The sequence below is a fragment of the Somniosus microcephalus genome, chromosome 21 (assembly GCF_052327205.1).
Source record: "Somniosus microcephalus isolate GS21.2 chromosome 21, FLI_Smic_1.0, whole genome shotgun sequence".
Lineage (NCBI taxonomy): Eukaryota > Metazoa > Chordata > Chondrichthyes > Squaliformes > Somniosidae > Somniosus > Somniosus microcephalus.
In genome coordinates, this window is record NC_141007.1 from 31,616,349 (window position 1) to 31,643,768 (window position 27,420).

General features: G+C 42.8%; 1 protein-coding gene across 4 annotated transcripts in view; it reads left to right on the top strand.

Moving 5' to 3' along the window:
• elac2 (elaC ribonuclease Z 2) overlaps positions 1–25,567 on the top strand; it is a 52,933-nt gene extending 27,366 nt beyond the window's left edge. Inside the window, exons 11-25 of one of the 4 annotated variants that reach the window (XR_015073059.1) lie at positions 425–537; positions 986–1,084; positions 2,151–2,289; positions 3,197–3,282; positions 6,515–6,636; positions 7,531–7,627; positions 8,654–8,792; positions 10,621–10,659; positions 12,874–12,983; positions 14,742–14,841; positions 16,625–16,745; positions 17,888–17,966; positions 21,714–21,858; positions 22,414–22,810; positions 23,677–25,567. Coding sequence is in view for 2 of the 4 variants with exons in the window: in XM_085963404.1 (XP_085819530.1) it covers positions 425–537; positions 986–1,084; positions 2,151–2,289; positions 3,197–3,282; positions 6,515–6,636; positions 7,531–7,627; positions 8,654–8,792; positions 10,621–10,659; positions 12,874–12,983; positions 14,742–14,841; positions 16,625–16,745; positions 17,888–17,966; positions 21,714–21,858; positions 22,414–22,680 (1,656 nt within the window). In the remaining 2 variants the exon portion in view is untranslated. The other 3 variants (XR_015073058.1, XM_085963404.1, XM_085963405.1) reach the window with 3 other exon arrangements.
• The last annotated feature ends 1,853 nt before the right edge of the window (positions 25,568–27,420 follow it).

A 27,420-nucleotide genomic window follows, 5' to 3' on the forward strand; every position in this document is an offset into this window, starting at 1 on the left:
TGGCCTTGCAAGCAGGGGAAATTTTATCAATGTTCCCCACTGATCTCAAGCAAGCGCCCTCTTCTTTTTATACAAGTTGTCAAATTGTGTGTCTGCTTAGAACCAAGATTACTGTAATAAGTTGAACACAGCTCCTTTAATGTATACAAACCTGACCCAAACACATTTCTATCTAGTCCTGATCATTATAAGGACTGTAACAAGTTCCCACTTTCTCCCTTTCCAAACCTGGTGTGTGCAACAGAGTTCTGCTACATTCTGAAGCTAGAATCGATCCACATTCAAATACTCCAATAGACCTGTACTTGACCAGTCGCTCCCCATTGGGTTGCTGTGGATACTCTGAAGACTGTTGCTCCTTGTTTTGAGTGGGTGTGAGGTACTTCTGATGCTTGCGCTGTGATCCCATTGATATATTTTGCAGATCTGGCCTGAAGAAGTGTGCACACCTGCTGATCCCGGGCCCATTTTTCTTGTGTTGGACTGTCCCAGTAAGGAGTTTATTGAGCCCATGTGCGAGAACGAACAACTCAAAAGGTGAGTTATCCACTGAGCGGATTACCATATTTTTTTCTAAACTTATTTGTTAAGTTTAGACGTTGTGCATTTTGGAGAAGGGGAAAAATAAACCTAACGTGGACTTCTGAGATTTCCTCAATAGGACGTTGAAGCTTTGGGTTTCCAACCCAGATGAGCACCATCTTAAATGAATGCGTTTTTTTCCTCTGGTCTTTGGACCTGTTGTGCATCCTTCCCAGTCCTTTGCCAGTGTCGCCCTGCTCCCTTGATTGCCTCCCTTAGGGGAATTAATTACTCTCTGAAAAGCTCCAGTTGATGTATCTTCAGTGTCGTTTGTCTTTTTATTCTTCCAACTTTGTGCTGCCTGGGAGGAAGATGGAACCGTGTTCTATTCAAGCAGTAGTAAATCAAGCACTGTTCTTTAATCGTTCGTCCTCCGACTTTATTAAAATTATTTTTATTGCAGGTATCAGACTGGAGGGTCTGAAAGCCCCGCCGCACTAGTTGTCCACATGGCGCCTGAGTCGGTTTTGGCAAATAATGTTTATAAATCGTGGATGGAGAGGTAATTGAAATTCTTTGAAGTTTGCTGTGTTGGCATAACTACATTGTATTAAATTGCTGTATGGGGATGAAGGACTGGTCATTACTCAACACACAAATAAAAAACAAAGCAAATATTGCCCTGTGTGACTTCTTGGATTGAGTTTTTTTTTTCTTTTCCTCTGTAAATTCTCCCTGGTAATGGTCGGAGCAGCTCGGAATCCTAAACTGCTGCAATGCACCAATGATAGCTTGAAGTTCACTGCCAATATTGTACTGTTCGTTACTTTGGTAATATGAAGTTCAGCAGATATTTCATTATGTTTGTGCAATGTTCTGTTACAATTGATGACTATTATTTCATACTTCAAAAGAATTCGATAGCCATTGTTTTGAAAGACTATATTGAAGAATAGTGTTTGTTATTTTTGAAACTTTCACGCTAGGCCGTGTTTGTCAATTAGTTACGTAGGCCTTGGAATAACCCTCCAGTAAGTAATATTGGTGCACAAATGCTTTAAGCGTGCGCTTGAAACTCTTTTGTGATGTGTCGGCTTGGCTCAGTCAGTAGTGTTCTGGCTTCTGAGCCAGAAGCTTTTGGATTCAAGCCTGACTTCATGATTTGAGCCTGTAATCTAGGCTGACATCTGGTGCGGTACTGAGTGAGTGCTGGATTGTCAGAGGTGCTGGCTTTCAGGTAAGTGCTGTATTTCTGTTCCAGTGGTTCGGCTGGATGTTAAAAAATCCCACGGCACTATTCAAAGAAGAAGAGGAAGTTCTCCTGGCCAGCATGCCTTCCTCTAACGCCACCAAAGTCAGATTAATCTGTTGCTGTTTTTGTGCACAGCTAGATCCCACAATGACTGCATTGTTTGCCTGTATGACTGGATTTCTAAGGAATTTGTTTAATGTGGCGCGCTTTGGGATGTTTCTGAACTCTCTTACAGTACTGTAGATTTGTGAATTTATTTTTCCTGAACTTGATGTATTCCTGCTCTAGAAGTCACCTGTTCCCTACTTTTAAGTGTAATTGTACGTGCTTGTTTGTCTTGGTCATTTCAACCTCTTATCCTTCAATCCAACCAAAGGTTCGGGCCTACCGCAGAACACCTGATCCTCAACGAGCACAATCAAACAGTCCATAACATACGCAGCCACAAGATCCAGACCCAGTTAAACATGATTCACCCAGAGATCTTCCCCCGGCTGAAAACTTTTCAGACCAAGGTAGCGACGTGACTTAAGGTCTCATGGGGGGGCTGGGGGGGAGTTTGGGAAAAAATGAACCTTTAATGGCCTAGCTAAGGCCTTTGGGACCAACTGTAAAGTATGTAAATCAGTAAAGGAGGGAGGGTTGGCCAACACTTATCTACAGGTCCTATTTTTCTTGTTTCTTTTTGTAACAGCCATTTTATATCCCGCAATGATTGTACTCAGTGGAGTACTGGCTGGAATGAGACTCCTTTCCCCTGGTGTTTTCTTCTGCGATTTTGATAAATGCCTTTAACCTGGTTAATAGGATATATCTGGGATTGTTTGCCTGGGACAGCAGTGTTGCTGCTGGTGGAAGAGATACAGAGTAAGGCATAAGAAGAGCTGGGTGGTAACAATCGCATACCCGGGGGATGTGATTGTAATGGAAGGGAGTGGTGGGTCAGAGTGTGTGGTGCTTTATGCAAGGAGGGGATGTTCTCTTAAAAGTGTATAATTGGCAGTGGAGGAGCGAATGTGAAATTGGAATTACTGGCACACTTTCTGGAGCCTTGCTTTAGTCCACTTGGTGCTTGGCTCAATCTTTAATATGGACCCTGACGTGTTCTATTGATAATTTACCACAAGAGCTATTGTTACTGAGCTAATCATGATAATTGGGAGAGATTTTTTTCGATGAATTATCAGCAACAAAGCAAAATCTCAGGCTCACGCTTTTGATCGCACTGCCTCGGAGCTCCTGGACTGAGTAACCATAAGGGATTGGAAGCCAATGTAGTGGCCGGTAGAGCAGCAGTGACTGCCAATCTGACTTACTGGTGCATTAGGGGGAAAATATGCACTTAAGAATGAAATAAATTTTAATTTGACTGAATTGCACTAGTCCGACCCAATCAATAATGGTGCTCAACTTTGGTTTCAGGACGAGCCCGCCTCCCACAATGTGCCAACTGTTCGAGGCGTCTGCCTGCTGAAATACCAGCTCAGGCCCAAATTTGAATGGCAAAGGTCAGTTCACGTAAGTTAGACATATTTATTGTGGTTGTTCTCTGGACAGTATAAACACAACCAGGGTCAAAAGCCGATGTGTAGTCTGTCAAAACTCTCAGAACTCATCTCTCCTAATTTGTACATTTACTTTAGCGCTTGCCTGTGTAGCATCCCTCGTTTAGTCATATTTTGATTTGGTTATTTAAAACTATTAAGTTCTTGCATGTTATTACATAGAAAACACAACCAAAACTAGGGGCCATAAATCCAAGATAGTCTCCAATAGGGAATTAATACCCAGAGAGTGGTGAGAATGTGGAACTCGCTACCACAGGGAGTAGTTGAGGTGAACAGCATAGATGTGAGGGGGTTAAAATGAACCCTCTCAGAATTCAGACAGCCGAGGTGACCACTAATTAAGTGATGCCAGCAAAATTAAAATCAGAACAAAGGAGTGGGGTCGTGAAAATGAACAAGAACTAAAAGAAACCAGGTTGAGATAAGAAATATCACAATAAAAATTGACTCACGTAAAAAGGCAAAACTAAACAAAGGACAGACTGAAAATTGCTATGTGAAAAACCAAGATAAGACGCAGTTGTGGGACAAGACAGAATATGTGTGTTTTGCGTAAGCGATAAGGAATATGCTGCTTTAGCTAAAAATTGTAGACACAGCAGAATATAGGGGTCATGGGAATTTGACCTGTGACCAAAGGCATAGTAAGATGTAACTAACCTTTACTAACACTGAAAAGAATAAATAAGCCATATGTGATCAGGTGATTATTGTAATACAATGTGATTGGATGAAAATAGAATAAAAAGCTGTACCAACCAAGAGAGAACGAGAAGGGTGTCACTAGACCGCGGGGTCTATGACCTTCTCCCAGAAAGTTCTGTTATTAAACTGTGTACTTTTACTTTAAGACAGACTCCAGTGAATTTATTTTTCACCAACAGATGCATTTAAGGGGAAGTTAGATAAGCACATGAGAGAAAAAGGAATAGAAGGATATGGTGATGGGATTAGATGAAGAAGGGTGAGCAGAGGCTCGTGCAGAGCATGAACACTGGTAGAGACCAGTTGGGCCGAATGGCCTGTTTTTGTGCTGTGCATTCTATGTAATGTTTTTAGAGCAGAAGGAAGCCATTTGCCCCATCGTGCTATGCTGGTTCTTTGCTAGAACAACCGCAAACTCACACCATTGCCCTGGTTTATCTCAATCCTGTATCTTCCTCTGCTTCGAAGGACCAAACGCGAGACAATTTGATGTATTAGTTGCAATGATTTTTTTCACTACTTCTGTACAGGCAAGGTTAATTGCAAACAGTGCAATAACTTGTTTTCAGAATTAGCCAGGTTCAATTTAACAGTGTGTAATTCTGAAACGAATTATGTTTTTACAGCTGTAGTTGGGTTCAACTTAATACAGTACATCAATCATGTTCAGTTTTGAGGATCACATACTACACTGGGCCTTTTAGTAGTTTAACTAGTTTCGAGAGCATCGGCATTGCTTCTCCAGTTGCAGTCTTTTGGTTGGCATTGGTATAATGACCGTTGATCTCTGACCAATTGTCAGTTTAACTGTGTACAGAAACACTTGAGTCTTCATGTGGTTCCTATCCCCTTTTCTCAGTTCCTTTCCTGAAGTCTAGCTAACACCTTGCACGTAGGCAGCTGCAGTGTCTTGTAGTTATATTAATGTACAGATATGCTGTTACATTGACCACTCTGTCCCATACTTCTACATTTAAACTAAATATTCCCTTGTGTTGTCCTCCCCTTGACTACTTCTAAAAATGAAGTGAAAAACCTCCCCTTTGAGTATGTTATGAGGATTGAAAGATTCTTTCAGGCAGACTGACCAATTGATCCACCTTTTCCAAGGCAATTAAAACTTGCGTAGACACCTCCTGTAAATTTTAGTTTGATTTCTTCCAAGAATTTGGGTACTCTCACTCATTACTGAACGTGGGCAAAACAGGGCTCATCGGGCCAACTCTTCCAGTCAACGGTACCTCTCCAGAGTCAACAGGTCAATGATTGTTGCGCGAATTATACGTACATTTTGTAAATTTTCCTCATCCAATCAGCATCTCGAGACTCTGCATACCTGCACATCAACAAAAGTTGAAAAAGGTACATATATAAAATAAAGTTGTCCCTTACATCTGTGTCCAAGTATAGACAGAGAAAAGTTCTTGCTTATCAATCCTGTTTTTGGGGTCTAGATCAGGTGATACCAGCATGCCACGATACCAACACCTTCTATTGAAGTTAACCCATATTGTCTGATTTTTCCACACTCCTCCTGCAGCTCCCATGTTTTACAAGTATTCCTGCATTTGATCCTAGATTTATAGGGAGAAAAGCCATCTTGTGGGATTGCGCCTCAATCTCTCTCCATTTCTACTCCGTCCTCTCCCTCTCAGCAGTCAGAGCTGGGATGCAAGGTTGTTCATTCTTTTCCATGCAGAAGACTATTTTCACAGCATGAGGGTGTGAGGGGTTTGAATTGTCTCATCCCTGGACTGTACCCTGACTCGGGCTGAGGGGAGATAGTGAGAGGCCAAGCGAGTGTAAAAGGGACGGAAAAGGAGGCAGCTTAGGTCGGGTAAATGAGGTATGAGGGCATTGGAGCGATCGTAAGCAGATAATGAGGAAGAGGGAATGAGAAGAAAAGGCAAGAGAGGATGGGGAGCCGTAGACAGTAAAGGGAGGAGACTGCGAGGCCCTGCTGGCGATGTGGGCGTGAGGGGGGATGTAGGATTGGGGATACAGTGTGCTGACCGGGCCTCGTGTATAGGAACGCTCTGTGCCATAGTGGAGCTTTACCATTTCTGCCCTTGAGAGTGAGACAACCAAAAAATAGGGAAACTAAAGGGTAACTGCCCTAGAACAAACAGTTCCGCATTGCGATCCCAGTGTCAGCCACACAAGGGTTGGATCTTGGGCCTTTGTAAACTCGCAGTGTCCGCGTGCGTTGCGTCCACTTTAAGCGGCTGTTCGGTACGACTAGCCTGCATTTCGCTTTTGAATTTAAACAAACTCCTGGACAAATTTTAAGACCAGCATCGGCGAATCGCGGCAGGCGGATGGTTGCGAGAAGGAGCCGCGGAGGAAAGCTGAAACTGACCCTCCGCTCGCTGAGTGCTGTTTGAAGCCGGATTGGAGAGAGACGTCGTGCCGCCTCCTTTTTGACACTAATTGCAATGTTGTATTTTCCTGAACTTCCTTCTAACAGAGATGCCGTGGTTGCTGCTGATGCTGAGGAGTTTATTAAAGAGGCTACAGAAATCCCAGGCTTCCTGGAGAAAGTTGAAGAATGTAAAAATGTATTGGCTGCAGACTCTGTTGTCCTATCAGGTAAATCATTGGAACGTTTGGGCTGTCCTTATTTGGTAAAGGCAATGGCTGGTTATAACCCTTCGTCCTTGTTCTGTTAAGCTGCTGCGTTGTTCTTACCCTGGGGTGTACCTGTACCGTGTTGCAATAATAAATGTATGGTCACCTTTGCTGCTGTAATCAATCCCCACCTTCAGATTATATAGCCTTGTGTTGTGGCTGCCCCAATCACTTCTGGTCTTAGGGGACTGTAATTGCAGCTTTTAACGATGTCATTAAGATGCACTTTCACAAGGGTAAAGATGGCGACTCCACAGTTGCATTTCCATACCGACTGTTTCAGGAACTGAGCTGACAGGAAAATATTGTGACCTGACTTGTTCACCGTCCTGGCAGCTGATTTTTCCTAACGGAACTTCTTGTCTGTTCAAATCAGATGATGAATATCATTTTAAAATGTAAAACCGCTGCAGAGGCTGTATTTCAATCTGGAGTTTCTATTGACCAGTATGCACTGGATTTTTATCACTGCTGAATTAAATCAGAACATCTCAACTAAACAACAGTCTCGCAACTCCCTTCACAACATCTGCCATTTATAATCTAAAATAAAAACAGAAACTGCTGGGAACACTCAGCAGGTCAGACATCATCTGTGGAGAGAGAAACAGAGTTAACGTTTCAGGGGTTGATGACTTTTTGTCATTTATGTACTGTAAAACCAAACTCTCAGTATTATGGTGTGGGACTGCAAATCACCGATATCTTTTTCTTATGGTTTACGAGGTCTTCTTTTCTTCCTCCTTTAGTTTTTTTTGTAACTTATAAAGAAATACTGTACATGTAGTACGTAATTCTTCACTTTTGCTAGTCAGTGATGGCTGGTAGTAAATTATCCTTGACTTGTATTGCCAGGGAAAGTGGACAAATACCCAGAGGTGGTTTTCCTTGGAACTGGATCGGCCATCCCAATGAAAATCCGAAATGTTAGCTCCATCATTCTAAACATCGAGTAAGTCTCTATTGTAACCATGGCTGCTGTTATTCAAAAATAATGTTGTAGATTGAGATGGGAACATTCAGTTGCAATTGGTAAAATTCATAATTTGTACTTTGTGTTCCATGTTTTTTCCTCATTTTGTGACCAAGCTTTTGCTCATCTGTCCTAATATCTCCTTATGTGGCTCGGTGTCAAATTTTGTTTGATAACGCTCCTGTGAAGCACCTTGGGACATTTTACAGGAAACTTTGGTTTATCCGGAGGTTAACTGTCCGGAATGCTCGAGCCACCGGCAAAATTCAGGAGTCGGTTCAGTAAGTTTTTTTCTTTTCGTTGCTTTTTTTTCCACCAGTCAGGCTCTGCAAGGTCTAGCTAAAGCTGTTGCTTAGCTACAGAGACGCTTGCAAGCTACGGCCGACTGTTTAGAAGCTGTTGCTAAGCAACAGGGTTTGTTGCTAGATACGGAGCTCAAAAGCTTCCGTATGTTTTAACATTAGCGCTGGTTTGTCCGGCAGTTTTGATGGGACGGCAACAGCTCGGTCCCGTCGGTGCCGGATATCACAAAGTTTCCTGTACTATGTTAAAGGCGCTATATAAATGCAAGTTGCTGTTAAGTTCACGGATCTCTTTTTTTTTAAACTCCACACTAACTGGTCACGTCAGCACCCCTTCCTTCAATTTAAAGCCCATGGACTTTTCTTTTTGAGGCAGCTAGAAATTGTAATTCTGTTGCCGGCAATCTGTGGAAAGTTATTTTCTTCTCTCTTTCTGCACTATTTTGAGTTGTAGTTAGGGACCTACTTTCAAAGCTCTGTGCTGGTACTCGCCCCTTCTACTATAATGTGAGCTTGGTGTTCTTGAGCGAGCAAAACCCAGCATGGGTTTAATAAAATGGCCGCCATTTCCTTTTACCAAGTCACGTTACTAAGGTAGAAAGTCAGCAAAATTCTCTTGAAAAGAATGAGACAGGGAAAGCAGATGCAGTAATATTACAAGAATCCTCTTTCCTAATTAAACCCTTTTTTTTACTGTTATTAGCGCTACACGGTCTATATTATTAGACTGTGGTGAAGGCACCTTTGGACAGCTCTGTCGTCACTATGGTAATGATGTGGATAGGGTACTCTGTAATTTGTCAGCCATCTTTGTGTCCCACATGCATGCTGATCATCATACAGTGAGTATTTTTATTTCTGATTGCTTCATGTTCAAATTTGGCAAAGTTATTTTTGGCCCATAAACAAAAATGCATCTGTTGTAAAAACAGAAAGTCATAATGTGCTGGGATATTAATGCAGCCTGATACTGGTCTGCCTTTTTCTAGATACTTTGGGATGTAGGCAGGGAAGGGTGGCTTTGGAGGTCAGTGGGTACTGCCCATTCTAAAGCTCTGCTTTATTCATTGTATAAATACCACCACTGCCAGAGTGAATAGGGAAAGAGATGTAGGTCATAGGGGGAAAAATTTGGTTGCTTTGCGCCTCCCGTTGGCGTCCTAAGACATTTTGCGGCGGTGCTAAACACTACTGCCACGATAATCGTGATGTCAGTCGAGCATGCAACGCCCCAGTAGCGCCCCAGACTGGATATTGAGTGGCGCCCCCTGCCTTTCCGCCTGCCGCTAGCAACGACAGGTTGAGGGGAACGTTTTGCAGTCGGGAAGGGACTGGGGGAGTGCTATTTAAAGGCGACCGCTTCCTGCCTTTTTTTGTCGATGACATTTTTGCACCACGCATTCTGAGAGAGAGAGAGAGAGAGAGAGTGACTTCTGGAGAGATTCAACGCTGTGTGAAGGAGTTTTGGGTACTGAGCAGCACTTTGCAGGTTCATTTTGATTTGACCTTCCTTGTATCGATTTAGAAGAGACTGTGGTGGCTGCACTCTGAGCTCTTTCCCTGGGCCTCTCCATTGTTCTTTCCAGCAGATTTGATGTACGCGTCTCTCCAGGCCGAGATTCAAGGCTGCAATGAGCAGGGTGTGGATGGAGAGCAAGATCAACCCCCCCCCCCCCCCCCTTTAAGAACTGGCCGGTGCCAGTGTGTCTGTGTTCCATTGCTAACTGACATCACATGAGCTTCGCCAGCGCTCTGAGGCAATGCCTTGCTCCTCGGTGTTGGCGCCTTAAGAGAGATGTGTAGCGCCTGATTTAGCACTCCAATCACCTCCAGGGGCGATAGAAGCCAAGTTTGCAGTCGGAGGCGATAATTAGCGCCAGGCGATAATTAGCACCAGGCGCTAAACTTTGCGCCCGGCCGATAATTGCGCCCCAAACGGTGCAATACCGAATTTCTCCCCCATAGACTTTTAAGTGAGAGTGAGGATATAGAGGTTTGGAAAAATGTTTTTCCATACAGGATTTTTGGAGCATGGAATGTTTTGCTACAGGGAGTAGTTCTTTAAGGGAAAATAGGATAAATATTTGAAGCAGAGGAAGATACAAGGGTATGGGGAGAACGCCGGACAGTGGGATTAGTTTTGGATTACTCTAGCCAAGAGCCAGCATTGACACAATGGGCCGAATGCCCTCCTCCTCCTGTGCTGTAAGCTTCTATGGTTCAATGCATATACGGTCAATTGAGTTCTATAATAAAATTTATGTTTTGTGGGGAAGGGGCTCCAAAGCCTTGGTTTAAAAGCATTACCAACACTAACAGTATTTCCGTGGCCATGAATGGGTTTTGCTGCTTAGACCACCACTGACTAGATGCTAACGAATGCAGCCATTAGTATAGCTTCGCTCAGCTTAGTGAGCACAACGAAGAGGCTCTGATCAGTGATCCTCTCAGTAAATCCTTCTGGCTCTCCGCTGAATATACCTGTATTAAACCCCTGCACTGCTTGGATAGAGGCTGAGGGCAGATAATGAGCGTATCTGCTGCTTAAGTAGGCATTGTGAGGGGGTGTTTAGAAACTACAAATATTGCGTTGCTACAGTAATCAATGTGTGATTCTCATAATATACTTTTTTTTAAATTTCCTTTGGTTAACATCTTAATGTATTACAGGGCTTGATAAATATATTGTTGGAACGAGAAAAGGCTTTGGTAAGTTAAATCTGTTTTTAATGAGTGAAGGTGCCCAATTGAAGATTGTCACGGCAAGAGAACAGTCACCATTTTTGAAATTACTTATTGGCGCAAGTTTGTTTAAAGTAAAATAAACCACTTAAAAAAAAAAAAAAAATTTTTTTTTTTAAATAACAAAATAAAATTTCTCCATACAATGTGCTGTTCCTTAGGCAGGGAAGAGGGCAGTGGATCTGTTCCCAGTCCGGTTTCTATGCTGCTCTGGACCTGTCGGGAGTTGTCATGTCCTGTGTTTAATGTAAGAAACTGGAGCCCCGATACACTGCTTGACAGAGCCACATCCGTAAAAATCCGATTATGTAATGTCTAGCATCAAACAATCCAACATTTCCAAAGGGTCCGCACACCCGATACACTGACTAGTCTGTTCTCTCCACAAATGCTGCTTGACCTGCTGAGTGTTTGATATTTTCTGTTTTTGTTTTGGATTTCCAATATCTGCAGTGTTTTTTTTTATTAATATAACACTTCTGCTGAGTTAGAAACCTTTTTACTTGTGGACGGGTTGGATCTAAACCAATGTTAAACTACATGCTTGGGACATCTGCTGAGGCTTCTCAAATATTGAGAATAATCTACAGGGAATTAGTGTCATTAGTTTATGGAGGTCAGTAGAGAGATTAATCTAGTTTGCAGAGGGAGATTAATTATCATAGAATCTTACAGCACAGAAGGAGGCCATTCCGGCCCATCGTGCCCGTGCCTCTTTAGTAGAGCTATTGAACTAGTCCCACTCCCCTGCTCTTTCCCCATTGTCCTATAATTTTTTTTCTCCTTCCAAGTATTTATCCAATTCCCTTTTGAAAGTACTATTGAACCTGCTTCCTTCCACCACCCTATCGGGCAGTGCATACAAAATCACGACAACTTGCTGTGTAAAGAAATGTTTCCTGTTCTCGCCTCTGGTTCTTTTGCCAATCACCTTTTATATCTGTGTCCTTTGGTTATCGACCCTTCTGCCACTGGAAACAGTTTCTCCTTATTTACTCTATCAAAACCGTTCATGATTTTCAACACCTCTATCAAATCTCTGCTTAACCTTCTCTGCGCTAAGGAGAACAACCCCAGCTTCTCCAGTCTCTCCACATAACTGAAGTTCCTCATTCCTGGTACAGGAAACTTTGGTTTATCCGGAGGTTGTATGTCCGGAAACCTTGATCCACCGGCAGAAATCAAGAGCCGTTTTGTTAGGCTTTTTTTCTTCTCGTGGCTTTTTTTTTCAACAGTCAGGCTCTGCAAAGTCTCTCTGAAGCTGTTGCTAAGCTACAGAGACGCTTCCAAGGTACGGACCAACTGTTTAGAAGCTGTTGCTAAGCAACAGTGTTTGTTGCCAGATACGGAGCTGAAAACCTCCGTATGCTTCAGCATTAGCGCTGGTCTGTCCGGCAGTTTTGATAGATCGGCAACAGCTCGGTCCCGTCGGTGCCGGATATCACACAGTTTCCTGTATCATTCTAGTAAATCTCCTCTGCACCCTCTCCAAGGCCTTGACATCCTTCCTAAAGTGTGGTGCCCAGAATTGGACACAATACTGCAGCTGAGGCCTAACAAGTGATTTATAATGGTTTAGCTTAACTTCCTTGCTTTTGTACTCTATTCCTCTATTAATAAAGCCAAGGATCCCATGTGCTTTTTTTAACAGCTTTCTCAACTTGTCCTGCCACCTTCAAAGATTTGTGTACACACCCCAATTCTCTCTCTTCCTGTTCCCCCTTTAAAATTGTACCAGTTACTTTATATCGCCTCTCATTCTTCCTACCAAAATGCATCACTTCACACTTCTCTGCGTTAAATTTCGTCTGCCATGTGTCTGCCCATTTCACCAGTCAGTCTATGTCCTCCTGGAGTCTGTTACTACCCTCCTCATTGTTTGCTACAATTCCGAGTTTCGTATCATCAGCAAATTTTGAAATTATGCCCTCTATGTCCAAGTTCAGGTTATTATTATATATCAAAAAGAGCAGTGGACCTAATACCGATCCCTGGGGAACACCACTGTATACCTCCCTCCAGTCTGAAAAACAACCGTTCGCTTTCTGCCCCTTAGCCAATTTTGTATCCACACTGCCACTGTCCCCTTAATCACATGGGCTTTAATTTTGCTCACAAGTCTATGCTATTGTTTAATTCTGACCCCTGTTCGCCAACAGTAAACTTGTTTTTTTTTTTCAGGTTTCCTTGGGTAAGGCCTTTAGCCCAGTTTTACTTGTGGGCCCATCACAGATCATGCATTGGTTGAACCAGTACCATGATCATTGTCAGGAGATCCTCCACCATATCCTGTGAGTCTACACTTGGAGAATAATCCTCTATACCGAGCTATATTTTCTTTTTTGGGGCGGTGGGGGTGGGCAAGGGGGAAACTGGTGATTGGGCAAAATAAGTAAACCTATGATGGTTTCCTGCCTCAAAGAAGGAACCTCAAAGAATATTTGGAAGTTGGTGAAGTGGAGTGTGGAAGTGTTCCGGTAAATCTTCCAATGCTTTGGTCAAGTCCTTCTTGCTTGTGAGAGTTTCTGAAATTTAGGTCATTTCATATGATAAAATAGTTCCCTACATTACAGAAGTGATGACACTTCAAAAGGTACTTAATTGGCTAGGGTTTTTATACATTACTTGTGTACTATATCCCAGTCACACGTCCTTGATCAATAATAGCCACCGGATGTCTAGACTTCAGTCCCAAGACTACACATTATCAGCTTATGGTAATTGCCCCTTTGTTCCATCTTCCATACACGAGCCATTTGATTAAACCTGCTCTTTCCATACAATACGTTCCAATACGAACAAGGGCGTTTGGACAATTAAAGATGTACATATAAGCATTATTCATACGATTCATTACTGACATTGGATAATTATAGAATACATACAGGCATTACTCACACAATTAAGGACTAACCAGAACCAAGTTAGACCACTCTTAGTCTCTGAGGTCCCAATTATGGATGGGGTGAGTTCTTGTTCTTCTTATGACATGTCCATTAATCATCAATTCTTGCATATATTATCATCACACCAAGCACTCCCAAGGTTGTTAGCCTTATGGTTCTTGAACAATCATGTCATTCTCATCAAGTACAGTATTCTACTGCTCAGATATACATTCTCCGTCAACATGGCAATTGCACTTTTAACCACTTATATCCTGTGCTCATTGAAAGCCTTTGCCAACAATCCGGTTATTCAAGAGATAATTTACTACAACTGTTGTAGTGGTAACTGGATGGGAATGAAATCTTCACTCACAAGCTTCCAAGAACCTCTGACCTTAATGGGAATTCTGGCTGATTTTTAGATGGGCAGGGGTTGCATGGCTGTTATTACTTTACAACACATTGGGGTGATTTTCAATTGCCAGCTGCCTGTTTCTCACCTGAAAAACGGCTGATCAGCAGTTGAAAATTGTGGGGGGGAGGGCACCAGGGTTGCCTCACTGTTGCCCAATGCCCGCCTGATGCCATTCTCGGGCAGGCTTGTAAATGGGCGTACAGATCACCCACCTGAATATTGGGATCCTTCGCTGGTTTAGGAACCCGATTGCAATTTTCGGGTCCAAATACGGCACAGTGAAAGCTCGCCCATTTGTACCTTGCTGTGAGCGGCCTAATCTAAAGAGGCAGTAGCCCGGGAATTTTTAGATTATTTTTGTGGGCCCAAGAGCAGCAGGAATGCTCCTCCTGGGCCCACAAAAATAACCCTCTTGACCCACTGCCAGCCCATTCAAGGACCCCACTGGGATCACTTCTTCACACAAAGGGTAATAGAAATCTGGAAATTGCCTCTCCAAAAGGCTGTGGATGCTGAGACAATTGACATTTTCAAGACTTGAGATCGCTAGATTTTTGTTGGGTAAGGGTATCGAGGGATATGGAGCAAAGTCGGGTAAATGGAGTTAAGATACAGATCAGCCATGATGGAATTGAATGTGGGGGGAACAGGCTCGAGGGGCTGAATGGCCCCCTCCTGTTCCTATGTTAGCTGAGGAGAGAGGCTCTTCTATTACCTGCCACTCAAACGTCTCCTTTGTGTTTCAGTATTATTCCTGCTCGCCGTCTTGTGGAAGGCGCTGAGGTTACCAAGTTCAACACTCAAGACTTTATTCGATCTTTGTTAAAGAAACTCGAACTGGAAAAGGTAACGGCGCCTTTTAACCTTGTGTGCATGTCGGGTTGGAGGCTCCTGTTTAGTGAAAGGAAATTGTGTGTTTTTTCTTTTGAAATTATAATTGGCTGGCACTGCATGTTGGAGCAGAGTGAGGCATGCAGGTTCCGCCCAACTCTCCACCTGCTGAGCGTCTGCTCTAAGCTGTGCTGAAGCGGGGAGGCATCACCTGGGGTGAAATTGGTTGTCGGCAGTTGTGCAAAGTGGGGGATAGTGAACGGGTGCTAGTTTAACGCCCCGCCTAATTTTCTTTTCAATTACTTCAGTGGGAAAGATAAGTGGGGATGGGGGGTGGTATAACAGGCTGCCAATTTGCTACCGCCCATTTTGTGCTACCACTGAAGACTAATTTTACCCCCACTGGGTAAGTGGGAAGTTGTTGCTTCCCCCACCCCACCATGGCTCAAAAGAATTCTCCCCCTCCAAAGCCCCCCTCCAACATCATCTTCGCAAAGACTTCAAGAGAAGAAAACTAAGATTAAGGCAAGGATTACTTATAATTTTCTATTTTTGGTGACTGTCTTGAATCTTATCATGACTCATGAAGTAACACTGGGCGGCCAGCTGGTGGCGCCGTCCAAGGACCATAAATACTCGGGCGTGGGCCCAGCTTGCTCAGGATGTTTCTGTAACCAGGAACTAGTGATTGTAACTAGAAATCTCATGGTTTTGAAGCCGTTGATTAAAGCCTTGTTTTATACTCAAACCAAGCACTCAGAAGTCTTTTTACATCAGTGACATTTTTATTTCAGTGCTTATTTAAAGCGAGGAGTTTTAGGGCATAAGACGGGCAGGGGTAGAAGCTTGGGGGCAAAGGTCACTTTGCACTCAGTGGGCTGATGAATGTGGTAGGGAGGTCTGAGGTGATGGGAGAATGCAATTTACAAACCTGTTACCTCAAAAGCAGCAAGTGCTAGAAAGACCCAGCAGGTCAGTCAGCATCTGTAAATTAAAAAGGCAGGTTATTGATGGGGCGGGTGTGTACTCTTCATCGCAACTGAAGACTAAAAGATAAACCGGCGTTTTAGTGAAAGAAAAAGGGGGGAGGGTGAAAATCAACAGGGGTTCAGTTCTGGGTTAAATGACCCGCAGACTGCTAAATAGAAGGTTGCTAGCTGAAATAAATGATTTCTAGTGAAATGATGCATGTGCAAATAGTGAGACACAGGAGAGGACCATACAACAAAAACCTAATGAGAATAAGAAAACTAGGAAGCGAGCGAGAGAAGCAAGCTGTACATACAGCAGACTTGAAATGAAAGTTAAAACAGACTGTGGGCTTGCCAATTGTGTGAAGAGACTAAAAACTGGACCATACTACGGGCTTGGACCTCACCAGCACTCTGCTGCGATAAAGGGTCTTTACCACAACTGTCACCCTGCCTTTTCTCCCCTTTCTAACCCCTGCAGACCCTCCCCACATCACAAGCACCCACTGCTGTGAAGAAAATGGAGAGCGTAGCTAAGGTCTGAAGTTACTAAGCTCAGTGTGCTCAGACCAAGGATTATGCAGAATGCCCATCGGAATGATAAGATGCTGTTCCTGGAGCTTGTGTTGAGCTTCATTTGGAACAAGCAACAAGACTGGAGATGGAGATGGAGAGGTCAGAGTGCGGGGAGCGGAGTTATAGTGGCGACTAATAGGGAGGTCGGGGCTGCACTTGTAGATAGAATGGAGATGTTCGGAAAAGAACGGCTCATCTCATTATGTTTTTCCCTTTTTCTTTTCTCCACATGTGACACTTGTTGCTGACAGTTCCAGACATGTGTCGTGCGTCACTGCAGGAACGCCTTCGGCTGTGCTCTCCAACACAAATCAGGCTGGAAAATAGTTTATTCAGGAGATACCATGCCATGTCCAGCTCTCATTCAGACAGGTCAGTTAATATGTTGATTCCGAACTGCTGGGATTAAGATGAAGTAGAACATTGATCTAATTCCTCCAGTATTTCAGGATACATAGGAACAGGAGTAGGCCATTCAGCCCCTCGAGTCTGTTCTGTCATTCAATAAGATCATAGCCGATCTGTATCTTCGCTCCATCCACCAGCCTTGGCTACATATCTTTTTATACCCTTGTCTAGCAAAAATCTATTGATCTCAGATTTAAAATTGTTAATTGAGCTCGCCCCTACTGCTTGTTGGAGAGAGTTCCACACTTTTACCAACCTGTGCGTTAAGAAGTGTTTCCCAACTTCCCTCCTGAGTGGTCTGGCTCTTTTAAGGTCAGTCCCCTTGACCTAGACTCCCCCACCAGCAGAAAAAGTTTCTATCCTATCAACTTTTAACCTTCTTGTGTCTTTTTTCCACTGAGGAAGATGGTTTTCCAGCACTCATTCCAGATAATTATCAGCAACGGTTGTTTTCAAATTCCCTTTGTACAGCATGGTGCCTTCTGTCAACTTGTAATGTTTTCTAGGTCTGTGTTTCATTTCTAAAACTCAGTTTGTATCTGCACGCACTGCCTCGGCCACACAAAGATTTATTTGTACAGTCGCTCCTTGAGCTGGTTCAAGTGTGCCTTATGGTCACCTGGTATTTGTGCCAATACTGATTCACGCTGGCAGGAATGCTAACCAGCCCCACTTGAACCTCTTGTGTCTGATTAATGCAATTGTTTTCAAGTGCTCAAGCTACTTAAAGAGGATCTCTTGAGACCACATGGAGCTGCTCCATTAAACCCCTAATTGGTTCCATGTGCACTTATAAAATACCGTTTGTAGCTTTTTGTACTTCATCCAGCATCCCAATCTCTCGTGAGGTTCCTGCCCCAGTGTGGGTCATTCCATGTAGTTCAAATTGAAGGCAGTTGTTTCAGGCAGTGCTTTAGCCAGCTTTCTAGAGTGCTAATAAAACATGTTTGATGAAGCATTTCTAATGGTGGGAATCTTGGCAAAACACCATCAAATATTGATTTACATCTCCATTTAACCAGTGCCGCTTTTATTGGAGGTTGGAGAAGTCTGTAGATTTGAAGACCAGTGCTCTTTGTTTGAACAGTGTCTTGTTTGCTGAACAGGGCAGAATGCGAACCTACTGATTCACGAGGCCACGCTGGAAGATGGACTGGAGGAAGAGGCTGTCGAAAAAACTCACAGGTAAGGATGGGACTTGGGGAAAGTTGCTTTTTGTTTATTTTGCAAATCCCCCTGGAAATGCTGCCACAAAATTGATAACCCTATCCATCCCATCCTGGAGGAACTATAGCTTTTTAAGAAAAGAATTGTTATAAATCTCATCATCGTAAAGAAACTACTCATTAAATAACACTGGACGGCCAGCTGGTGGCGCCGTCCAAGGAGTATAAATACTCGGGCGTGGGTCCAGCTTGTCCAGGGACATTTTGTAAGACAGGAACTAGTGAAGGACAACTAGACCTCCATGTTCTGAAACAAGTTGATTAAAGCCTTGCTTTATACTCGAACCAAGTGCGTAGTGAGTTTTATTACGTCAAGAATATCTTTGCTTTTTTTCTGGTAATTGAACCGTATTGATCCAAAAGAGTGGCTGGGACTGCAGAGATTTAATTACGTCGTGGTAGGTATGTGCTAGGTTAAACGGTAAGTAAAATCAATCTTCATTCTACACTGCAGGGGTATAGTGTCGCTTGCTAAGTTGTGGAGAAGCCATCTGCTGTGCATAAACATGAAAACATCATGAGGTTGTACATGGCTGGTGCCACAATGCTGTCTCTTATACCCTGGAACCTTGCACCAGTCTGTCTGTCATCAGCAAAAACGTTCATTGCTCCTCTTGTCGTAACTGTTTGAAATGGTGTTTCTAGTCTGTCTACATGAATAAGTTAAATTGGTCAGACAGAGTATCAAGCATTTTATTAACTTATTGTCGAAGTTGTGCTTATCTCTTCAGATTTCCCAGTAGAAAGGCTATAAGCTTCCAGGAAATATCATGCAGCTAGTAAATTCCCATGGTATTGTCCATATATATGCAATGCACACAAGATCGCAACAGAGTTGTGAGGGAGTGTGCAGGGACTTGCTCCTCAAAGCCTCCACTGCATTGTAACAGTTGGCACAGCAATGTTGATGTAGCAATTTACAATAATAAACCTTGACAGAAAAGCATGAGCAAAAATAACAACAGCAAGTTAAGTTTTGTAGACAGAAAATGCACGCAGCCTCTTCATTTTTAATATACATAAGACACATAGATGCTGTCCTTTACAGAACAAGCATACATAGGATATTTGTCTCCTGGCTCAGCATTGATCTGCGTTGGATGAGCTGGAGGCAGAAGCTTTATCATGTTACAGAGGACCCTTATGAGGGAAAATTTTGACTCTGGTTCATTCAGGAACTGGGGTTCCTGGAGGTGTATGTGTGTCTCTCTTCAGATGACCATCCGCTCGCATGTTTCTGATTGAGGATATGGGCCATGTTGGATTCGAGGATGGGTAGGTCTCCGTTTGCTGGACATGATGGTTTCTGTGTGCGTTTGCCCTGGACCCCCTGGTAGTGCAAAGTATATGAACATACAGCGTGACTGACCTGTCGGCCCTGACTACCATGGTTCTCGGCCATCATGGCAATGAAGCAGGTCTCCTCCCTTTAGCTGTGAGGGGAGGGTTAAAGTATTGATTTGTCCTATCTCGTATGATGTACTGTGTAGTCTGGAGTATTTCTAGTATCTGTTTAACATTAAACCACCTTCTGTTCAGGCTCATGTTGCAGCTGATTGAGTCTTTTGAACACTAGGTCCAGCTTAATTCCATCTCTAAGAATAATACACTTCCATTCATTTTTGTTTAATGAGACAATTAAAAACTATTTGCAAATAGGAGCTTGTCTATCTGCTCAAAATCCTACTACTACATATTCTCAAGAATTGTAATTTTGTTTTTGTGTTTTGTTAAGTTAGGGATCTTCGTTCTGGGGAATAAAACACAAGTTTCTAATTTTTGCACTCAATGTTGGCATCAAGCACTCCCATATCAAGTATAGCACAATTAATTAGAGTAAACCTCCCTCTTCTCTGCTTCAACAATGTGCCTCAATCTCTGTGTCGTTGAGGTTACAACGAGTGTTGGTAAAAGAAATGGGTACAGCAGTTCCTGATGGCATTGGGACTGTGCCCCAGTACCAAAAACCCCATCAGTGGGCATTCTGAAGGGACAGCTGGGTCCCAGGGCTGGCCAAACCGTGGGAATTTCAGCAACGTCTTGATACCAACCAGATTGAATTCTTGGGTAGATTGGCATTAGGTGGGTTCTTGCACAGGGCACCGTGGGGTAGTATTTTGCAGTGGTCCCATGATGTTGAAGTATAGAAGTCAGTTTTAGAAGGACCCTGAAGCTGCTGTTCTAAATAGAAAAGTGTTGGCGCACTGAAGGAAGCGTCGAATACAGTTGGTCACTTCTCTGTTTCTGAGGCTGTCGGCTTTGTACTGGGTTCATTAACAGGAGGGGTGTCTGCTCAGGAGAAGTGGTCACTAGCCTTATTCCATGGCATTTGATTGGGCAGGGGGATTTCTAGAAGGATAGAAAAGAGGCTATGGGGTCTCTTCAAGGTTAGTCGAGCAGTGTTGGGGACATCCCACTAAAATCAAAATTCTCTTAAAGCGGCTGTTGAGACCTGAACTTTTGAACCAGGAATGAGGGATGGGGCTGTTCAAATACAGGAAACTTTTTTTTATTCGGGACCGACGTGGTGCCGGTTCATCAAAAATTCCGGACAACCGAGAGCTATCGTAAAAGATACAGAGAGCTGAGAGCGCCGTATAAAGCAACAAACCCTGTTGCTTAGCAACAGGTGCAGAACAATGGCCACAAGTTCCAAGCGTCTCTAGCTTAGCAACAGCTGCAGCCACACCCTTGCACAGCAACAGATCGAGGAAGGCAAGTAATAAAACTTACCTGAACCTACTCCTGAATTTTGCCGGTTAACCGAGATTTCCGGTTATTTAGATGCCGGTAAATCGAAAGTTTCCTGTAGTGTGGCAGCACCGAATATTCTAAAGGGGATGTTGGGTCCAGAACAACCCTTGATGGAGGGGAAAAGTGATTAGAAGTTCAGATAAAATGAAATGAAAATAATCTGAGCAGGTACTGAACATCAGCCGAGAAACAATTTGTCTCTTCACATTCTTACACTTGATTGGTGCCATTCAATCCTTTTAGCTCTTGAGGGATATTGCAGAAGATGAGTAATGGAGCCTATTATCTAAACCGAAGAAACGGAGGTACCTGCAGGGCTAATTGAACGTGACTTTGCCCTTTGTTTGGACAGGGCTTCCTGTTGCTGTAAAGCTGAGGAGTTGACCCGAAAGCATTGGGTCTTTAATGAGATGGGAGATCACCTCAGACATGCTCTACTAGTTTCAGCTTTCTCGTAGTCCTCGCATCGTCTTTCTGAAGCTCATAGTTTCCCTTGATTTGATCCGACTTCCTGTGTGTTTACCCGAGTGTTTCAAACCGCTGAGCGAGGCTAGTGAACTTGCTGCTTTTTGTTCAGTTCACTTGTAATTAAACATTCCCCGCCCAGGCTTTTTGTCTTGTGTTTGAGGCGTAGTTAGTAAAGTTATTTGCTTTTGAATATCTAATATTGCAGCCTGGGCTTCCCCGCGCAACCCCCCCCCCCACTCTTTCCACCACCATATCCAACACACTTGAATATTGATCATTTGTAGGACAGATGATTTCTCACTCTGATCCACTTAGACACTGGTACTTTAGACTCTTTCACTACCTTGGAGACTTTTTGTGCATGTTGCAGTATTTTTCCAGGACGTTGCACTACACGTTCCAAATCACTTGTCCCAATATTTGTTAAAGCTACTGTTCTGCCAGCCTCCTGTTTTAACCCTTTGTTTGCTCTCTTTTGCTTCAGCACCACCTCCCAAGCCATTGATGTGGGTATGAAGATGAATGCCGAATTTATAATGTTAAATCATTTCAGCCAGCGATACGCCAAGATCCCCCTATTCAGTGCTGACTTCAATGAGAAAGTTGGAATAGCTTTTGATCATATGAGGGTATGTACTGTTTTATGATTATGTTGGGGTGGAATCACCATGGTTACATATAATGTAAAACCCTTTAACACACAAATGTACAGAAGTGATGGCCAGGTAAAGACCAGCTGGCCCATCAAGCCTGCCCCCCCCCCCCTCAATAACCAGATACTTCCTACACCCTTGCAGCCATGTAATCTCCTGGGAGAGGTGAAAAAAATGCAGGACCAACAAGGGAAAAATCTGGAAAATTCCTCTCCAAACCAGCCCAGGAGATGACAGTGACCATGTTTATGCGATGCCATTATATCTGGTGCTGCAACTTATTTGTGTTAACTTTTATTTCAACAACTTCATTAACATTCATGCAGCAGATTTGGTGTCCATGGCAATGGAAACCTCTGACGGTGTTGCAGTAGAGCCCACATTACTGGTTTGGCCAAGATCCTAGCTTGCCGTAAGACTCTCCAATATGGTGACGTCTTTCCGCCCCCCCCCCCTCTTTTTAATAATAAGGCTTCAATGCTGTATTCCTCACTGACCACTCAACCGTAACCCAAAAAAAATTCCCCACAGGTTCGTTTTGGCGATTTTGGGGTGGTGCCTAAGCTCATCCCACCCCTGAAAGCCCTTTTTGCGGATGAGATCGAGGAGATGGAGGAGCGCCGTGAGAAGCGAGAGCTTCGGCAGCTGAAAGAAGCCCAGAGTTCTTGGAGTACCAACGGACCTGGGGCCCAGGGACCATCGTCCGCCGTGAGCGCTGGCGAGGCGGTCATCAAAAAGAAACGCGAGTTTGAAGAGTCTGATCAAGACGTGGACCACAAAAAAATAAAACTGACTTGAGATGCTGCTGGAAATGAATTAATTATTTGGAAGAGCTGGTGCATTATCCTGGAGGGCTAGTGTGTGAGAAAGCAAATACACCACGAAAGTACGTGACAAGAGATTGAACTGATTTTATTTTGTTGTAAAGGTGAGACTATTGTGTATAGTTTTTGCCAGACGTGAGTGTAGCTTGAAGTAATTCAAGTTACATTTTGGTTTTTATTTGGTACAGCATTTCAGTTATGAACTAGGGCCCCAATTATCCAGAAGCCTCTAGCCCCGACTTGACTCTCTCTTCCTTTGGAGCTTGGCCTCTCCAGGCCTCTCTGCTAACTGCAAATAAAGACACGGGAAACACATCCCATATTTTTCTCTCTCTCCAAATGTGGAGGACATATGATCAAAATGTTATGGTGAATCTTGGGTTGTGATGCCTGAAGTCAGGTTTTGAACTGTGCTTTTTTTTTAAAAAAGTACCTTTTTTATTTTCCTATCCCATTTAATTTGTTTTCCCCTCGTTTAAGTAGGTCCCCTATAAGTGCTGCTCTCCCTGCTCCCTTCCATTCTCACCCCCACACCCCTGCCATTGCTATTCTGAAGTGTCATCTACAAGGTGCAACACAACACTGTATTAATTTGCCATCTGCCTCTTCCTCCCCATGGAAAATTCCTCAACCTGCACCTTCAGAAATAATTCCAGTTGAGAGTAGGAACTCCCTCGTGTTTTGAGAGGAGGGATGGGACTAGAAAATAGTGTGGGGGAAATCCCATGTCTTGCTCCATAACTGAGAGAGGGTGCATCAATCTCCATGTATGGTATTTATTGTAAAGACGAGCAAAAAATTATTTTTTAACATCTGTAGAATGGAACACAAATACAGTCTTCGTGATTTAGGGAACATGTATGCAGAGGAACATAAGGTTTAACTTTTCTCATTTATTGATTGTACGAGATGTATAATTTATTTTGAAACCAGAGTTGAATCTTTAGAATAATAAATGAACTTGTTGCAGATCTTGATGCTGTGGATACTGTGCCAGGATGTTGTACGTCGGTGATGCCAGTTATTTTAAAGAAATTATTTCCATGCCAGCATTGCTGCAGGACCTTTGGTGAAATGTGGTCGGAAGCTTGGAATTCTCGCCAGATTCATGAACGTGCTTGAAAGATTTATTTTAATTCCTCCTTGATCTTTGTTTAAGTATTAACAGTCCTGATAGGTTACTGTTGCAAACTTGTGACGAGTGTTGCTATTGGGACATGTTTTGTTTGAAAGAATTTTAACTAGAAGTTTTATTAAGTTAAACGGTGAATGCCAATTCCAGTAGGAGTCGGTATGGGATGCATTACAGGACTGGAGAATGCGAGGGAGCTGAATTAACAAACATTTGTACCATCAACATGGCACCCTCGCACCTTATGAAATCATCCATAAAGTATGTACATCTGTAAGGGGGCGCTCAAAAAGTGTATAGTGGGGGGGTGGGGTAGTTGGCCATAGTGCCCTGAGATCATAATTTCTTGCCATTATTCAGCCTCCATAAGTGGGAATTTTAACTAGGGGGGAAAATGCTGCATTTTACCAACAAACTGAGTTTACTGCACCTTGTGAGGCCAGTGGTTGCATGTGCAAGATGTGATTCCTAAATCTTTAATCTTGAATAATTATTTACACAGATGGCGAAAGAATCTCAAACACCCAAATCCACACATCTAATACGGCGCCACTCTTTTTCACTGAATTATTCTGGTATGAAGGGATGTTGTTTAATTTAACCTCTATTTACATACAACTTCATCAGCTGGACATGGTTAACACAAGTGTACTCTAAATACAGTGCAACACTTGCAAGGGAAAAGCTATAAACCGTGCCAAAATATCCTGGGCATTAATCCATCTCAAATTGAATAATATAATTAAAGTGCTTTGTCTTATTGCAAACATTTGGATCAGTAATTTTTAGCACCAACAACCTATTACCTCCGAGCAAAAGTCCCTTACTGGAGCTTGTTATTGATCATGTTCGTATCAAGTACGTTGCTGATACAGTGCCTCATGCCAGTCGTGGAAAATTCTGCCTGAATTAGCTTAGTATAAAAGCACATTAAAACCATCCATGCCATATTAAATCTAAAATACCAATAATTAAAAGTGGTCTACAAACCGTGAGTAATGTTGATGTTTAAAAAGATGGTCACTGGAATGTGCGCAAGTAAAAATAGTTTAATGTCTTTGTTGAAAATTCGATGGTAAATTTGAGATTTAAGCGAGTTTCCTGTTGCATTGTGGGGTTTTTTGGGCGGTTGGAGGGTTACTGTTTGAACCTTCTTGACTGCTGCTATTGGGACATGTTCTGTTCAAAAGAATTTTAACTAGAGGTTTTATTAAGTTAAAATGGTGAGTGCTAATTCCAATAGAAGTCAGTATGAGATACATTACAGAACTGGAGAATGCGAGTGAGCTGAATTATCACACATTTGTATTCTCAATGCAGCACCCTTCACACCCTGTGAAGTCATCCATAAAATTGTGTACATCTGTAACGAAAAGAAAAACTATATTTAGGTCGCTCTCCTACCTTTTGGGGAAGGGTCTGTTAAAAGTGCAATTTGGGAACTAGGGGGGCCAGAAATCAGGATTTTCGGTGGCTATACGTTCTGGACAGAAGCTGCTGAATGTAGTAATGTTTCTCGAGCAACTTTCATTATGGTTTAAGCAAAAACTACACAAACAGACAAAAACGATTTAATTGTAATTCTTTGCATTTAATTTTTAAAGGGTGTACTGACCGTTAAGTTCCTTTTGTAAATCTATCGCAACGCAGTGACTACAAAACTGTGACTTCTGAGTTGATTTTTCAGTGAATAATTCTGTTAAATGAATTAAAAATGTATCCCAAACCATTTTATGTTTACACTTCGTTTTCCTGAATTATACTGATTTCCTCTACACAACTTGTGGTGATATCTTCACTCTTCCAAACCACAGGTGAGTTAAAAATAATAACTTAAAAAGTATTTCCAGTTAAGCATATTTAATGCGATGATGCCTGAGAATGTTGAAAATCTGAAATAAAAACAAAATTTTAGGAATGCAGAATGGGTCAGCCAACAACTGAGAGTCTGACTTCATCAAAAGTTTCTAGGAAACTGCAATGGAAGATTCTTCTTAATATTTTGCTGTGAATTTCTGATCAGTAATATTGCATTTAACAAGCTATTCATCGACCAGGGATTTATTATAAAATCAATTGATGTGTAGTAAATCTGTAAAATACTGTATATGGATTGTGAAATTAGCAAACTTGTTCATTGATTAAAATTGCAAGAAATACAGCATGCTGTTCCAGCAACACACTGCCATGCAATATCACAACAACTTGTATTAATGTAATAACTTTAACATAGAAAAACGTAGCAAGGCCTTTCATAGAGGAAGGAAGGAATAGACACGCGATTTTAACCCTACTCGCTCAGCAGAATCTTGGTGGGTGGGTAATTAATATCGCCCTGGCTCTTACCTGTCCGAAAGCTGCCATGATCGCAACATCTACAATTTTAACCTGCTTTCCTGAGAAGGCAGCAAGGTCATGCGCTCGGAGCCAATGGGGCCCTTCATTACCTATGCATCTTGTGGCCTGATGACATCATTGAGATCCAGCTGTAATTTTAACTCTGGCCTGAGCGGGGAAGCCACTTGGAGTTAAAATCGGTGTCCAAGTCTTTGAGGGATTTGGGAGAGGTGATTGAAGACTTGGTCAAAGATAAGTTAGAAGGAGTCTTTTAAAATAAGGGAGAGAAGCAAAGGGTTTTAGAGAGGGATATTTGGAAGGCTCTGCTACCAAATATGGAATGCATAAAAGGTAAGCATCAGGATGTGAGGGCACATAAGAATAGAGGGGGTTGCAGGAGTGGGATGGGTGAGACCATTGAGGAATTTCTGGATGATAAATTGTATGCGGTGGATCGGTGGGCTAGTAAGGATGGAGATGATGGTAGAATACGGGCAGTGAGTTTTGGACAAGTACTTTATGGAGCGTGGAGGTTAGGCCAATGAGGAGGGAGTTTGAGAAATTGAGTTGAGGTGACGAATGCATGGTTAAGGGATTCAGTGAAGGTGAGGTATGGAGCGGAGGCAAGCAATGTGAAGGTGGAAGTGGTCTTGGATTGGATCACCGCTCTGGAATAAACCTGATACTAAGGTTCCATTCGGCCTGAGTGAATTGCAAGTGGTTTAAAGCTTTTGTGGGGGTGGGTGGGCAAAAATTATGATTTTGGAATTGCTGTTCTTCAGTTGCAGAAAAATATGCTTCGTCCATGATTTAATGACAGCAGAGAGGTTGTGGGATGAGCAAAGTGGAAACCTTGAGCTGGTGCTGTCAGCATATATATGGAAACTGCTCCATTGTCTACATGCTCCCGTTCAGTATCATCTGTAAGGAAGAGGAAAGAACGCAAGGGGATTTATGGAGGTCACCATGCCACGATAGGATATGCTAGCCACATTTGGACAGGTAGCAAAGGAATCATACTAAAGAAGAGTTGGACCATGAGTGGTAGAGGAGGATGGTGTGCTGAAAAGAGGTTGAGGAGGACAAGGCTGGATAAACTAGTGATTACAGTCATAGAGAATATAATTGGTGAATGATACTAAGGGATATGAATGGAATTTGTGGGAGAAGTGGGCATGGAGCTGGGAGGTGAACAGTTCAAGGACCTTGAAGAAGAAAGGGCAGTTGCAGATTAGTGACAAGTGA